At 41.4% G+C, this 15,877-nt stretch overlaps 1 protein-coding gene across 6 annotated transcripts; it reads right to left on the reverse strand.

The window, feature by feature from the left end:
• Positions 1 to 1,837: 1,837 nt before the first annotated feature.
• Positions 1,838 to 13,832, reverse strand: LOC129013792 (transmembrane and coiled-coil domain-containing protein 5B). 6 transcript variants are annotated; one of them, XM_054450478.1, is made up of 12 exons: positions 13,645 to 13,832; positions 12,784 to 12,828; positions 11,971 to 12,120; positions 11,534 to 11,651; positions 11,176 to 11,226; positions 10,455 to 10,523; positions 8,937 to 8,993; positions 8,383 to 8,442; positions 7,773 to 7,837; positions 3,171 to 3,246; positions 2,874 to 2,917; positions 1,838 to 2,234 (listed from the first exon to the last, which is right to left on the reverse strand). In XM_054450478.1, exons 1-12 carry the CDS (start codon positions 13,740 to 13,742, stop codon positions 2,036 to 2,038), a joined length of 1,032 nt encoding a protein of 343 aa, XP_054306453.1. In that variant the 5' UTR covers positions 13,743 to 13,832; the 3' UTR covers positions 1,838 to 2,035. The 6 variants fall into 6 exon arrangements, 5 of the variants coding, with proteins under 5 accessions (XP_054306453.1, XP_054306452.1, XP_054306454.1 ...); XM_054450477.1 differs by having other exon boundaries at positions 13,465 to 13,824; XM_054450479.1 differs by having other exon boundaries at positions 1,838 to 2,161; positions 13,645 to 13,778.
• Between the last annotated feature and the right edge of the window lie 2,045 nt (positions 13,833 to 15,877).

The following is a 15,877-nucleotide window of genomic DNA, read 5'->3' on the forward strand; positions in this document are numbered from 1 at the left end:
TCATCTCATTCTGGTCTTTGTTATAATGGCACTGTCTCAATGAACATTGTGACTGCTCCTCCTCAGCACTCCCTCTTCCCCACTGAACTTTGTTATATCACTTAACATCATCCAATATTTGCATATTTAATAATGTGTTTATTGTCTGCTTCTATCCACTAGAATGTGAGCAGAGATTTTTGTCTGTTGTGTTCATTGCTATATCCCAGCACTTAGAACACTGCCTAGCCCAAGGAAGATGCTCAGTAGGTATTCGTTGAATGAATGAATTAATAGACGAATGAAGACTAATTGGACTTATTAGAACACATAGAGAAAATTATCCAATGGTGACATCCGATCCCTCTTTCTTGCTTCAATTTGTTAATCACTCCTTTGGGTGAAGCCACTTGAAATGCAAAAGGCTTTCATTTGGCCACGAGAGGGTGATATTGGCCAGTTTTTCATTTTATAGACACCTTGCTCTGAGATCATTCACTCTCTTCTTCCCCAGACCTCAGAAAGAAAACCTGAGACAGGGCCATGTCTACAGCCAAAGTAAACATACAGTGTGTTTCTTCTGCCCGGATGCTGTCCAAGTGAAATTCAATTAAAACCTACATCAATAAAGGTTTCTAAAGGAGAGAAGGTCACTAGAAAGTAAGAGTGTAGGGAATGTGTAGGCAGAAGAAACAGGCAAAGAAAGGCATCTCCACCACTTTGGTAACCATGGAGATGCCACCAGCAGGTTAGATGACCTCAGGTTTTGTGCCACATTCTTCTGCTTCCCTTCCCTCTGCACCATCCAGGCTCCATGTGGCTGTCCCTGCAAAAGTGTGAGCTTTCACAATACAGGGTCTAGGCTCACGGTTCCAATTGTGACCCTCCAAGTGCTCAGGGAAAGAAATACAGATTACTCAAGGAATCATTCCCTCTTTTACTAAATCCTACTTTGTGAAGATACTGTGTAAAGGGAACATGTGGGATGATACAAAAATAAAGGGGCCATCAGCCCCGAGGTCAAGGCACACAGTGATGACACTATGAGGCAGAAGTGGACAGGGCAGTATGGGATGCCCAGAGAAGGTTTCAGGAGCATCTGGAAGGCAAGAGAGGCTGTCTTCAGTGAGAAGGGGGCAGAGGCAGCCATATGGGAGTGAGGACATTTGAACTGGGATTGAAGGATAGGTAGGTACACATTTGTGTTTGGCTGTATCTCAAGCACTTTCTGGTTTTATATGCTGCTTTTAATTGCACCTGAATTTTAGGATACTTTTCTTCTCATTTAAGAATGAGTAACAACCTGTTTAAATGAAAAAGATCAGTTTTTTTCCACATCTTAATCTTATAAGACATAGCATAATATAAAATAAAATAAGCTTGTAGGGGAGATAATGTGTTGTTAAAACGGTAGAAGGGGAAAAGCTTTGTATCTACCTCAGTGGTTCCTAAATTGAGTGCCCTTATGTACACCCCAAAGAGTCTGGAGAATCTAACAAATGAACACATTATTATTATTATTATTATTATTATTATTGAGACGTCTCACTCTGTCACCCAGGCTGGAGTGCAGTGGCGCGATCTCGGCTCACTGCAACCTCTGCCTCCCCAGTTCAAGCAATACTCCCGCCTCAGCCTCCCGAGTACCTGGTATTACAGGTGCGTGCCACCATGCCCGGGTAAGTATATGATTGTTTAAGTTTTTAAAAATATAGAGCAGAGAATGGAAGTCCTGAGGGGAGTTTTTATTATCTCGCCTTAAGTGCAGCTTTTCTCAACAGCAAAGGGTGGAACTTGTGAATACCTAGTGAGGGGTCCCAGGACTCACAGACTAAATTCACACACCAACACTGCGGACTCTTGTCAAACATATTCTTTATTTGAAAGAGAGACATTCCAGAGGGAAAGCAGGGAAAAAATGAAATGAAAAACTCAGATGTCAAGTAGCGGCTCTGAGTCAAAGGCTTCCACATCCTTCCTGGCCATCCCCAACATGGGGCCACAGCCACGGTCCCCTCCACTCAGGTGTGGGGTGATGCCCCCAGGTCACCCCAGACTAATGTGGTAGTGCTTCTTCCACTGCTAGAGTGAGGAAGGGACGTGAGACCTTCCTCAGACTCTCCAAGGTGCCCCTGCTTAGCACCAGTGGCAGGACATCCACGAGAAGATCTGGGTTTATGTACTGTAGGTGGAAAAACACACAAGCCAGCAACCTAATGAAGACTAGGGCCATGAAGGTGAGATACTGGAAATACCTGCAAAGAGATGTTCATTATTTGCATGAGAAAAAAGACAGCCCAAGGTCAAGCAGTGAAAGGCAAACCTCACAGTCATAAATGGCTGGTAAATTGCTTTCTTCAGGCAAAGTTGATAAGGGAAAGTAGGCAATGGGGCTTTTTATTAAAGTGCCACTTGAAGCTCTTCAGGGTCAATCTTCTTGTTTCAAAAATTAAAAAAGCAAAGGCACAGAGAGTTCAAGTATCTTTTTTTCTAAAATTTCTAAGCCTGAAGATAACTAAGAAAATTAATGCACCCTGAACTTTTTTCCCAACAAGGAATATCACAGAGGTAATCAAGTTCAGGACTTGAAAAATGGAAAGGGGCTATACCTAGGATCATAAGAATGAAAATTAAAAGTTAAATGCAACCTACATCTTTATCCCAAATTTCTCAGAAATAGCCACACATTTCTCCAGCTATTTATAACTGCTGTTTAACTCTGGTGTTATAATTCTGCACTGAGAAAAGTAAGAATGGTTGGAAGAAATTTGGGGCTGCCTTATGTATACTGATCAGTGGATGATGTGTTTATCCTTGTTCTTTTGGCCCTTATCAGGTAATGTGCAGAGTGAAATGTGGTCTAGGCTAGGTAAAAGCAAGATTCTTCCACTTACTTGTACCAACAGATTCTCCCTTGTTTCTTAATGGTGGTCCTCTCCTGTGGGAAGCAATGAAAAATCACAGCTATGGCTTTTCACGTGTTCACAGAGAGGCAGAAGAGCAGAGACCCTGGAGTCAGGATGCCTGGGTTTGAATTCTGGCTCTGCCACCTCCTAGCTTCCATGGTGTGGAGTAGGCACGAATCCTCATTATTTCCTAATTATAGGATTATTAAAAAGGAGGGAGAGAGAGAGAACCTAGGAGAGGGAAGGGATAGAGGAAAACCCAGGTTTGGAATAGGAAAAACTTGCCATGTTTCTTTGGGTGGTGTCCACCAAAATTGACCCAGGTTCCACTATTTGAGAGGAGTCATTCTGGGCTTTGGATCTAGGTAAGAGATCAGAGCCAAGAATTAGGTAACATAATCTGAGAGGCTGATGAAAGGTGCTTTCCTAAGTTATGCGACATCTACGATTCATATCCTAGACTCTTAATAACATTCACAATGCTCAACATTTAAAATCCATAATTGCTAAACTTATAAAGAACCAGGAAAATATGATTCATTTTTAAAAGAAGACAATCAATGAAAACTAAGCTGGATATAACCCTGACGTTGGATTCAAACTGCAGTTTGTGTCTTGGTGGCAGCTCAAATGTCAGTTCTGGTCTTATGTCCTCAGCTGGGCTGCTCACACATTGCCCTGAGCATGCATGGTTTGGAAGTCCAGTCAGAGATTCAGGTATAGTTTAGACACATATTTAGGAACTCCCCATGTCTGACTCTCTACTTTTTCCCCAGTATCTTTGACTGCCTCAAACTCTTTATTCTCTGTTTTGTTAGTCCAAAAAGACTATAGGTTTTCTCTGCTGGTGCATCTTACACACCCAGTTTGGTCTTTCTTCAGGCTAGAAACTATAAAAATAGGGGAAATAATGCCCATCATTCTCTTTTTCCAAGTGCCAGATCCCTTCCAGAATCTGCTTGCTTTTATTCACTCGCCAATACCTTCTGCTCATTGTTTGTTCATTTGTTTTGTTTTGTTTTGTTGTCCTAAGTTTCATTTTCTGCAATAGGATTGAGTCCATTAATGGAAATGCCTGTAAATAATACCAGCAAATAATGCCTGCAAATGCTTGCAAATAATTCAATAAAGCAAGAAAAAGAAATAAAAAGTTAACGACTGAAAAGGAAAAAATACAATTGTTATTATTTATAGTTGAGAAGCTAAAAGAAATTTTTAGAATAGGTGAATTTAGTGAGATTAATGATACAAGTTCAATATATAGAAACCAATTGTATTTCTATGCACTAAGAGTAATCAATTAAAAAATCAAGGCTGGGCATGTTGGCTCACACCTGCAATCCTAGCACTTTGGGAGGCCAAGGCGGGAGGATCGCTTAAGCCCAGGAGTTTGAGACCAGCCTGGGCAACATAGTGGGACCCTGTTTCTATTTTATTTTATTAATTTATTTTTATTTTTTGAGATGGAGTCTCGCTCTGTCACCCAGGCTGGAGTACAGTGGCATAATCTTGGTTCACTGCAACCTCCACCTCCCAGGTTCAAGCAATTCTCCTGCCTCAACCTCCCAAGTAGCTGGGACTACAGCCATGTGCCACCACACCTGGCTTTTTTTTTTTTTTTTTTTTTTTGTATTTTTAGTAAAGACAGGGTTTCACCATGTTGGTCAGGCTGGTCTCGAACTCCTGACCTCAGGTAATCCACCTGCCTCAGCTTCCTAAAGTGCTGGGATTACAGGCACGAGCCACCACACCTGGCCACCATCTCTCTTTTTTTTTAATATTAATAAAAAAAGAAAATCACATTAACACAGCATTCACAGTAGCATTAAAAATATTAAATACCTAGGAATAAATCTGATGGAAAGTGTATAAGAACACCACACAGAAAACTGTAAAACATTATTTTGAGAAATTAAATATCTAAATAAACAAGGGGATGAAGATATCATGGTGTGTGAAACTATTGTTTATTTTTATTATTCTTTTTGAGATAACATCTCACTCTGTGGTCCAGGCTGGAATACAGTGGTGCAATATAACTCACTTTTACCTCAAACTCCTGGGCTCAAACAATCCTCCTGCCTCAGCCTCCTGAGTAGCTAGGACTATAGGCACACACAGCCATGCCCAGCTAATTTGTTTTATTTTTTGTAGAGATAGTGTCTTGCTATGCTGCGCAGGCTAGTCTCGATCTCCTGGCCTCAAGAGAACCTCCCCCCACAGCCTCCGAAAACGCTGGCATTACAGGCATGAGCCACAGCACCTGGCCCTGGAAAATTATTGTTTAGATACTAATTATCTCTCACTTTATCTATAGATTCCATGTAACTCCAATCAACATCTCAGCAAAGTTTTTTTTTTTGTTTTGGTAGAAGTTGAAAAACCGATTTTAAAATTTATATAGAAATTCAGGGGGCCAAGAAAGCCAAGATAATCATGCAGAATTTAAGCTACCATATCAATACTAATTATAAAGCTATAATAATTAGTGTAGTTTTGGCACAAGGATAGAAACAGAGACTAATTGTACAGAATAAAACATCCAGAAACACACATATATGGTCACCAGACATAAAATAAGACACCACTGCAAATGCATAGTATCTTCAATAAATGGTGCTGGATCAATTGGATATCCATATGGAAAAAAAACCCACAAATTTTAATTTCTACCTCACACCACAGAAAAGAAAATAAATTCCAAAAGAATGTAAACCTGAGTAAAAGGTAAATGATAAAAAATTCTAGGGGAAACCATAGAAAGTAGTTTTATGACCTCTAAAAGGCAGAAAGCAAAGAAGAATGGATTGACACATTTCACAGATTAGATTTTTTTCTAAATTAATAACTATTGTTTATCCAAAATGTCATTAAGAAAGTAAAAAAGGAAAGCTGCAGAATAGACTATAATACATACATTTGACAAAGGATCTTATGAAAAAAATAAGGAACTCCAACAAATCAATTAGAAAAAGACTAACCATCTCACAAATGCAGGCGAAAGACATGTCACAAAAGAGGACATTCAAATTTCCAAACTGTGTGAAAAGCTATAAAAACATCATTATTAATCAGCAATAAAATGCACATAAAATGTCATTATTATTGAGTAATAAAATGTTTTTTAAATCAAAATTGTATACGTCACTACACCCTCCTGCCAGAATAGCTAAAATCATAAAGGCTATAAATACTGAGTGAAAGTAAGGATGAGGAATAGCTAGAACTCTTGTACATTTTTTATGGGAGGGGACATTGGTACAGGCACTTTGGAAAATTGTTCAGCTTATCTAGTAAATCAAAGATGTATATACTCTGTGACCTAGAAATTCTATTCCTTGGTATATAACCCAGGAAAAATGAGAGGATACATCCAACGAAAGACATGCACAAGAATGCTTGTAGCAGCTTTATTATAAATTTCTAAACTGGAAATAAGCAACATGTTCCTTAACAGTAGCATAGATAAATTGTGCCATATTTCTATAATAGAATATAACAGCCATGAAAAAGAACAAATCATGCAGCAATGCGAGTGAGTCTTAGTGAAAGCCAGACACAATCAAGAACATACTAAATTTATATAAAGTTCAAGAATGCTTTAAAAAGAAAGAGATAGAAGTCAGGCTAATGGTTACTTTTCCAGGAATATTGACTGGGAGGAGGGAACAGGGAGACTTTTCGGGAACTCAAAATATTCCGTAGCTTGATCTCAGTGGTGTTATCATGTATAAAAATTCACCAAGCTATATAAAATTTGTGCACTCTATGTATATTATATAATGCAATAGAAAAGTATAAATAATCAAAAGGAAAGTGTGACAAGTCCTGAGACATACAGTCTATGGAAAGAAAGTATAAAAGGGCATCACTGGGGCCTCTGGTCAGTCTGGTGGACCCACTGCATCCTGGGAAAGGAGACAGCACACACACATAAAGGAATATTTCTGGGTCCCTAGTCCTCTTTTTACTACGTTTCTTCCTCTCTGAACATAGCTCCAGATAATTTTCAGGAATGGCATGCCTCTGAGGACATGTGAAAAGAACATTAGGGCCAGGCATGGTGGCTCGCACCTGTAATCCCAGCACTTTGGGAGTCTGAGGCAGGTGGATCACCTGGGATCAGGAGTTCGAGACCAGCCTGGCTAACATGGTGAAAACCTGTCTCTACTAAAAACACAAAAATTAGCTGGGCGCGGTGGTGGAGGTGGAGGTGGAGGTGGGCACCTGGGAGGTGGAGGTTGCAGGTAAGTGAGATCATACCGTTGCACTCCAGCCTGGGTGACAAGAGTGAAACTCTGTCTCAAACAAACAACAACAACAACAACAAACAACAAAAAGAAGAACATTAAAAAGAGATCTTTTTTTTTTTTTTTGAGACAAAGTCTCACTCTGTTGCCTAGGCTGGAGTGCAGTGGCCTGATCTCGGTTCACTGCAACCTCTACCTCCCAGGTTCAAGGGATTCTCATACCTCAGCCTCCCGAGTAGCTAGGATTACAGGTGGCCGCCACCACGCCCGGCTCATTTTTGCATTTTGTTAGTAGAGACGGGGTTTCACCATGTTAGCCAGGATGGTCTCGATCTCCTGACTTCAGGTGATCCACCCACCTCGGCCTCTCAAAGTGTTGGGATTATAGGCGTGAGCCACCGCGCCCGGCCAAAAAGAGGCTTTTAAAACACCAATTGCTGAGGACGGCAAGAGGAGAGCCTGAATGCTGTTGGTTTTCCAGTCTGAACCATGGAGCGGAGGCTGAAAGAGATGACTTGTTGGAGGCCATTTACACAGTGACACACACTGTGCTGAGAAGCACCCCGCCCTTCAAATACCACCTGGACTGCGGGACTGACACTGCAGTCCGTCAGGGAGGCCATTTTTCTGAGCTTACATTTCTTTTTCAAGAAGCAGCGCCTCCTTTTCCTCTTTCATCTTCCTCAGAACTTCCTGGTATTTCTTTCCATGAAGTTAAAAAAAAAAAAGTCATAAATGGAAAATTTCTATATTTCATCATGATGTCATTAATAAAAACATTCTGCTAATTATTTTCCAAACAGTATACCCATCAGTATGCACACACCAGTGGGGGAGGGGTTCTAATAAAAAATTCAAAGATATTAGTGACCAGAATGGATGTATATGAACAAAAAGAGCTCCCTCCCATTCAGGTCCCTGCTTGTATTCAAGTCCCAGCTCTGACGTTTATTAACAGTGTTACTAGCTGCATGCTAACTTCCTGAAACCTCATTGTCCCCTTGATCATAACTGTCACGCTCATAGAATTGTTGAACAAATTGATTGAGAAAAATACTATATGCTGAGTGCTTAGCACAGTGCTTGGCACAAAGTAAATCCTTAACATACGTCCGTCTTCTTGTTGCTGTTGTATAGAGAGCATTTTCTCTAGTGACACATTCTAGCCTAATGAAAAACCAAGGAACCCATGGCGGCCTTGGAGACATTCTGCTTCTACTTGGGCTTTTCCTCCACACGGGTTGTACCTTTATGTAGTAGACCTGGTCCTTACAGAGCTCAGACACAGATTGGTAGTCACTCTCTATCTAAAAAGAAAGAAAATTAACAAACCCCATGAGTTAAATCAGAACCAGGCCCAGTCTTCTCCCTGGGGCCCTACCTGGTGCCCTGGCACTTGGTTGGTTACCTAGCAACTCCTGACTTGAAGGAAAAACAGTCACATCACAAAGAGGTGATCTCATCATTAGGCACAGGGTCTGATTTTAAGCAAAGGAAATATTTTGCCCAAGTTGTCATCTGCCTCTCATGTGAAATACCAGGGGACGTGTCAAGGCACTTTGGTTTGGAATTCAACAATGGTATTTGACATAGAGATGTAAGAAATGGTAAAAGCAGTATTTTTAATAGAAGTTTTCTTTCCCTTCAGCTGCATGAGAATGCATAAGAATCAGAAATTCATTTGCAAGATGTTTTTGTACCTCCCTCTCCCATGCCTCAAGCAGATCTGTTTCTAAGACCCTTGGGATTCTCTCCCATTCTATCCTGGGCAGGCCCTCAGTGGAAGAGACATTGCCTCTACCTCAGCCAGTTCCTCCTCTTGCTTTGCACAGGACTCTGTTGACTTCTGTAGTCTTGCCTGTGGAAGACAATGAGTGACAGCAGAAAGTTACTAGCATTCTTTTATGGAAGGGAAGCAGGTAATTACCATATCCAGACCAGCAGAGGGCATGATACTAATGGCTATCATGTTGAAGACATCTGATAACAATTTAGGGTGGGCACTTGTTATTACCCCCTCCCCCCTCCATTTTACAAATGAGGAAACAAAGGCGCAGAGAAGTTGAGTATGTAAGTTAAGCTTTAAAGTGGCAGAGCTGACATTTACGCCTCAGTAGGCCAGTGCCCATTCAGTTAACCCAGCCATCCTCCTTCCTCCAGGCCTACTGGCCAAAGCTCACAAGCCTCTTCCTCCCACTCATATTTCATAGGGTGCACTGGCATGTCCCCTGAATCACACAGGAAATAAAAGAGAAACCTGGGCCAGGCGTGGTGACTCACGCCTGTAATCCCAGCACTTTGGGAGACCAAGGCAGGCAGATTGCTTGAGGTCAGGAATTCAAGACCACTCTGGCTAACATGGTGAACTCTGGCCAACGTGGTGAAACCCCATCTCTACTGAAAATACAAAAATTAGCCAGGTATCGTGGCATGTGCCTGTAGTCCCAGCTACTCAGGAGGCTGAGGCAGGAGAATTGCTTTAACTCCTGGGAAGCAGAGGTTGCAGTGAGCCGAGATCTTACCACTGCACTCCAGCCTGGGTGACAGAGAGAGACTCCATCTCCAAAAAAAAAAAAGGAGAGAGAGAAAAACCTGGTTTCTCTTTTTCTGAGAAATACATAAGACAGTGGAGCTCTTGTATAGTGGGCTCAGTTAAATTGCCACACTCACCACATAAGTATGCAGAGAGCTTCCTAAAAGGGGTTTTCCCCACTATTGGGTGTCCAGTGTAGTCATTCATTCAATATATATTTATTGGGCATCTACTATGTGCCAGGCACATAGTTCTAGGCCCTGGGGAAACAAATGAACAACATAGGCAACAATTCATGTTCTCAATGGGTTTATCTTCTAGCAGAGGAAAAAGATAATAAAATAAAATTTAAAAAAAACTTCTTTGGCCTTTGAGCTATGGGTTGGAAATCCGAAGATCATGACACATCCCTGTATGATTATGGGAGTCAATATTTTCTTCCTATTGAATATCTTATTTGTGTGTCCTCACTTAAAAAGCTTCTGGAGGGCAGGTCCCAATGGGCATTCAGAACATGTGTTTTATTGACTGGTGGAAGATGGGGACTCTGGAGCAGTTCCCTCCACTTTGATCCACTGCAGTCATCTCTGCTCCTAGTGTGACTAGTGATGTCATAATGCCCCACAGGCCATGGGATTACATACAGAGAATAAAGGACACTGACTCATCTCTGGTAAGTACACAGACATAACCAGTACATACCCTAGGGGAGTCCTTGAGAGCAATTTCTCACAGGACCTAGAATTTACACATCTCCCAGAAAATCTGTTTGTTTTTTGTACTCACCTTCATTTCCTCCAGGATCTGCTTTGTGGTTTCTTCTTCAAGGCCAATATTTGTAAATAACCCTGAAATCTAAAATACCATTCAAAAAATCATGAACTAAGTAAGGCACACAGACATGAAAACCCGGGACAGTGGCAGACTGGGGGTCCCAGGCTGCAGACGGTGGTTACTAATTCGGGCCCTGGATAGAAGCTTGGAAGAAAAGCATCTCCTTCTCCCTGTGGAGGCTACCTGACTCCATGTGGGCTGGATAGACTTTTCTCTTCCCATAGCCCATGGAAGCAAGGGCACAGCGAGGAGGGGAGGACAATGAGAAAGGGAAGAGAGAATGGGGCAGAGTAGGAGGAGGGATAAGTCTTTTCCCCCTGTACAGCCCTTTAGCCCTCTCACCACAATCTGTAATGCCCAGAGAATTGGCAGCAGCAGTGCAGACGGAGCACGCAAACTTTGCCAGTTGCTCCTTCTTCTCCAGTCTCTGTGATTAGAGAGTTCGGGAAGATAACTCTTATTGAGATGCCTAAGAAAAGAGTCTTGTTTCCAGGGCAGGCTTTGCTATGTGGAGAACAGCCTTTCCGTTAACATTTATGTATATCTTTTCTCATTCTGAATGTGCCTAGGACCCCTCCTGCATACTCCCAGCCCAGCCCGCCAGCCTTTCTCTTGTGAAGACACAATGTTCTTAGGGACTCGGGGACCCTAAAAAACCCAGGGCTCCCCTTACCTTTTTCTGAATCTCCACCACATTCCTGCTTAGGATTGCATTACTTTTTTCCTGTGGGGAAAAAGGAAGTCAAAGGAAGAAAGTTGCTCTGCCGTCATCTCTCCCCCTTCACCAGGCCACTGGAATAATATCTGGGGATTAGTCTATCAAGTCAGAAAAGTGCACTCTGGCTCACACAGCAGATCTGGGAAAAAAGCCTCTTCGGCCCCCATGCCTAGTACTTCATTCCCAGAACACTCTCTTAAACAGCCATGATTTTAGACACAGAAGCAATGAACATGGGATGAATTCCTGGGAAAGAGAGCAGCAGAATGCAAACAAAATGCATCCAATGGTCCTTTTCTAGACACCTCCTTACCAGCTTTGCTGTCTCTAATTCCAGCTGCCTCAGGGATTCCTCCTGTTCATCTATGATATAGTTCAACTCCTCCTCCTCTTTGGCTTCTTCTAGTGACAAGGCCAGCTCTCTTTCCAGGCTGAAAAATATGAAGTCACCCAAGTGTGGATCAGCCCCTAAGGAAGCTGCCAGGGTCCCGGTTTGAGAAGCTACTTTCGAAGTCTCAGGAAGTCAGAGTAACTACCAAATGCAATGGCGATAAAATGTCAACCTAATGTGAAAATTTAATGCAAAAATCTATACCTGGAGTATTTTGAGGGCACTGTAGTTCACACTTTAGGATTTAAATAAAACGTCAAGATTCACCATCAAATTAGTGAGACTTCCTTCCACCTTCCGTATCCCAAGGGACCTACAGGGGAGGAGAGGCCCTTCCCCCACCAACCGCAAAGCCTTACCTTGGAATAGTTTCTTCTTTCTCTTTAATCTTTCTAAGGAGAACCTGATTCTCCATATCCAGTTTCTGCAGGTCCTTTTCAAGGTCTGAATTCAGGCAATCGAGGTTCTGTTTTACGGCTTCTAGTGCTGGTAATTCTATCGTCTGGTACCTACAGAAAATCATCTTTATCACCAACCTCAGGACAGGAAAACATAGTAGCACTAAGAAGACGTTCCAGTATAATTTCACTCATTCTCTTATCTTCTGTTGTTAATCAGCTTAACCAGCCTTATTTTGTTTTCCATGATAAATTGATTTCTACACAGTTTTGCATAAAGTAAATTCCTGGAGTGGAACCACATTTTAATTTTAAATACTATAAATGGAACCCACTAAAACAAATCTTTCATGAAGCAAAATAAATATTTTTTCTATGAATACTTTAACACACTTGTTTTAAAATATTTTAGATGAAGTATGCAGAATCCAAGTGATACTCTAAAGCATTTAAAGACCTGTAAGGGAAAGGCTTCTCCTTTTGTTATCTTCTAACCTAGTCAGGCAGGGACATGGGCTGAGTGGAGGCCAGAAGAGAGATGAATCTTTTTCCTGCCAGACTGATTAGCTGTTTGAGACACTAGAGATCTTTGAAAACCCAATCATTATTCTGATGAAGAACAGAGAACCGAAGCCAAAGTTTCTTATCCCTAGGAAGCCTCCTCAGACTTGAGGAGATAAGGTCTCACACAATGGAGCTCTTCCTTACTGGATTGCTGGAGACTCTTCCGGTGGAGCTTCCTCTACTGAACTCTTTTATTATTCCCATACTTACACATCAGCCAGTGGATTCTGTCCAACGTCTTCCATCATAACGTCCCTAAAATGTGAACACAAACATCCGTTATGGAAAAGCCCCTAACAGCCAGTGCAGTAATTGCCCCAGGAAGGAGCAGGTAAAAGGTAGACCTTGTGTTCAGGCCACACAGAGCCAAGAAGAAACGTAAGCCTCCTACACTCTCACGCTTCCTGGGATCAATTGCAGTATTTTTTACAAGCTAAATTTCAGTAAACCAGATCATATTTTAATTCAAAAATCTCATAAATGAAACCCACTGGAGCACAGGAATCTTTTTGTTTTCAAAATTTTCCACACTTTGGCTCCATTTTCCTTTTCTCATCTACATTTGTCCCATCACAAGTTGCTAAGGGTACTCATGTATGTCTATTGACAAATACACTGAGTGTTTGTCTTTAACCAAACCTTCAGAGAAACTTTAAAAAATAGAAGAGTTAGAGGGTACCAAAAAGTTGGCTGACTGATTTCTATTAGTTTATTACCATCCTACTTTCGAAAAATCTCTAGCTATTATAAGTGGAGTTAACCCTAAAACAACAGCAGAAACAGCAGCATGGGCAACAGGATACAGCTGCTGAAAGGAAGAAACACATGTCAGGCTCTCAGACATAGCATATCCTAATCATCGCACTACACAAGTTCAGGACCAAATCCAACCTAAGAAAAGTAGAGAACAAAATCTCTATTCTCCTTTCACATTGCATCTTCTCTTCTTTTCCCTTCCTGTTTAAGCTCTTTTGTTTTAATTCCCTTTTCAATTTCTTCTCCTGCCTCCTCCTTTTTTTTTGTTTTTCACTCTCCCTGGATTTTACTTTTCTTTCTACGGTCTTTACACACAGCAATGTGGTGTGATGATGATGCCTTCTGAGCTCACTCATCCTTCTCTTCCCAATTGAGATTTCTTCTGCTCTCAACAGAGATTTCCAACTGAACATCAGAACTATCAGAAAGGGCAATGCCTTACTGACAGTAAGCGCACATAGCTGGACCTATTACATAATCTCTGGCTGGGCAGGGCAGCGTGTCATAGTGGGTTGGGTGGGTGAGCGTAAGTAAGGGGGCGGGTGGGGCAGCAACAATCCAGCTGTGGCATCACTGTGGGCACAGTGGGAGCAGAGTTCAGCACTTTAGGATGGTCTAGATCTCTTCTGTAGCAGCAATAAGATCTATGAAACACAACAAAAGCCAAAATTGACAAATGGGATCTAATTAAACTCAAGAGCTTCTGCACAGCAAAAGAAACTACCATCAGAGTGAACAGGCAACCCACAGAATGGGAGAAAATTTTCGCAACCTACTCATCTGACAAAGGGCTAATATCCAGAATCTACAATGAACTCAAATTAATTTACAAGAAAAAAACAAACAACCCCATCAAAAAGTGGGCAAAGGATATGAACAGACACTTCTCAAAAGAAGACATTTATGCAGCCAAAAGACACATGAAAAAATGCTCATCTTCACTAGCCTTCAGAGAAATGCAAATCAAAACCACAATGAGATACCATCTCACACCAGTTAGAATGGCAATCATTAAAAAGTCAGGAAACAACAGGTGCTGGAGAGAATGTGGAGAAATAGGAACACTTCTACACTGTTAGTGGGACTGTAAACTAGTTCAACCATTGTGGAAGTCAGTGTGGTGATTCCTTAGGGATCTAGACTAGAAATACCATTTGACCCAGCCATCCCATTACTGGGTATATACCCAAAGGACTATAAATCATGCTGCTATAAAGACACATGCACACGTATGTTTATTGTGGCATTATTCACAATAGCAAAGACTTGGAACCAACCCAAATGTCCAACAATGATAGACTGGATTAAGAAAACGTGGCACATATACACCATGGAATACTATGCAGCCATAAAAAATGAGTTCATGTCCTTTCTAGGGACATGGATGAAATTGGAAATCATCATTCTCAGTAAACTATCGCAAGGACAAAAAACCAAACACTGCATGTTCTCACTCATAGATGGGAATTGAACAATGAGAACACATGGATACAGGAAGGGGAACATCACACTCTGGGGACTGTTGTGGGGTGGGGGGAGGGGGGAGACATAGCATTAGGAGATATACCTAATGCTAAATGACGAGTTAATGGGTGCAGCACACCAGCATGGCACATGTATACATATGTAACTAACCTGCACATTGTGCACATGTACCCTAAAACTTAAAGTATTAAAAAAAAAAGATCTATGAAACAGATTTCTAGGTACAGTTTAAATCTCTTCCGAGGCAGTAATCAGTTTTATAGAACATATTTCATTTTTCCAAATCTCTAGGCCTAATGGTACTTGTGATCACTTTCATTTCTCTTCCATGATTTCTGTGTGGCATGTGTACAAATTGCTGCCCCCAAATCCAAAGCATGCATCTGTATTGAATGCATCCAGGAGCTATAAGGTAGGGATGTCAGAGAGCAGGCCAGGAAGGACCTGAGAGAAGACTTATCTATGAGCTAAGCAAGCCCTCATTCTCACCCAATCAGATTCTTGGAGTTGCAAAACAAGCCTCTTTATTTTCCCTTAACTGGCAATGCCGTCATTGGGAAAAAAGGATCTGACGTTTCAAAGGTGGAAGGAGTGTGTGGAGGTGAAACAGGAAGGAAGAGGAGTGTAGGGTCCAGAGATTCCATTTTACTGCCTACTCCTTTGGAATTCCCTCTTCGCTTTTTGAGGTCTTAAACTGCTGGAAGAGTAGATGGAATTTTACATGTCAGTGTCACTCTGCTAACCATTCCTGGATTCTTCTCCGTGTTGACTAAGAAGATGAGGCAGCATACAGAATTGAAGAGATATCAATAAAGGTGTGTGCTTGGACTTCAAGTCTGTCCATTTCTGTCCTGCATAGGCAATTTACTCCCCTATGATCTTTTTCTTTTCTTTTCTTTTCTTTTTTAGCTCAAAAGGAGAGAATTCTTCTATGATTTAAGTCTAACCTTTTCCAGATAAATTGTACTAATCTCAAGTTGCTGAAAAGTCCTTATAAGGCACACTACTGTTTCTCCCAAAACATCTCTCCCATGCAGTAATATCTCCCATAACCTTATCCATC

The sequence above is a fragment of the Pongo pygmaeus genome, chromosome 16 (genome assembly GCF_028885625.2).
Source record: "Pongo pygmaeus isolate AG05252 chromosome 16, NHGRI_mPonPyg2-v2.0_pri, whole genome shotgun sequence".
In the NCBI taxonomy this organism is placed as follows: Eukaryota; Metazoa; Chordata; class Mammalia; order Primates; family Hominidae; genus Pongo; species Pongo pygmaeus.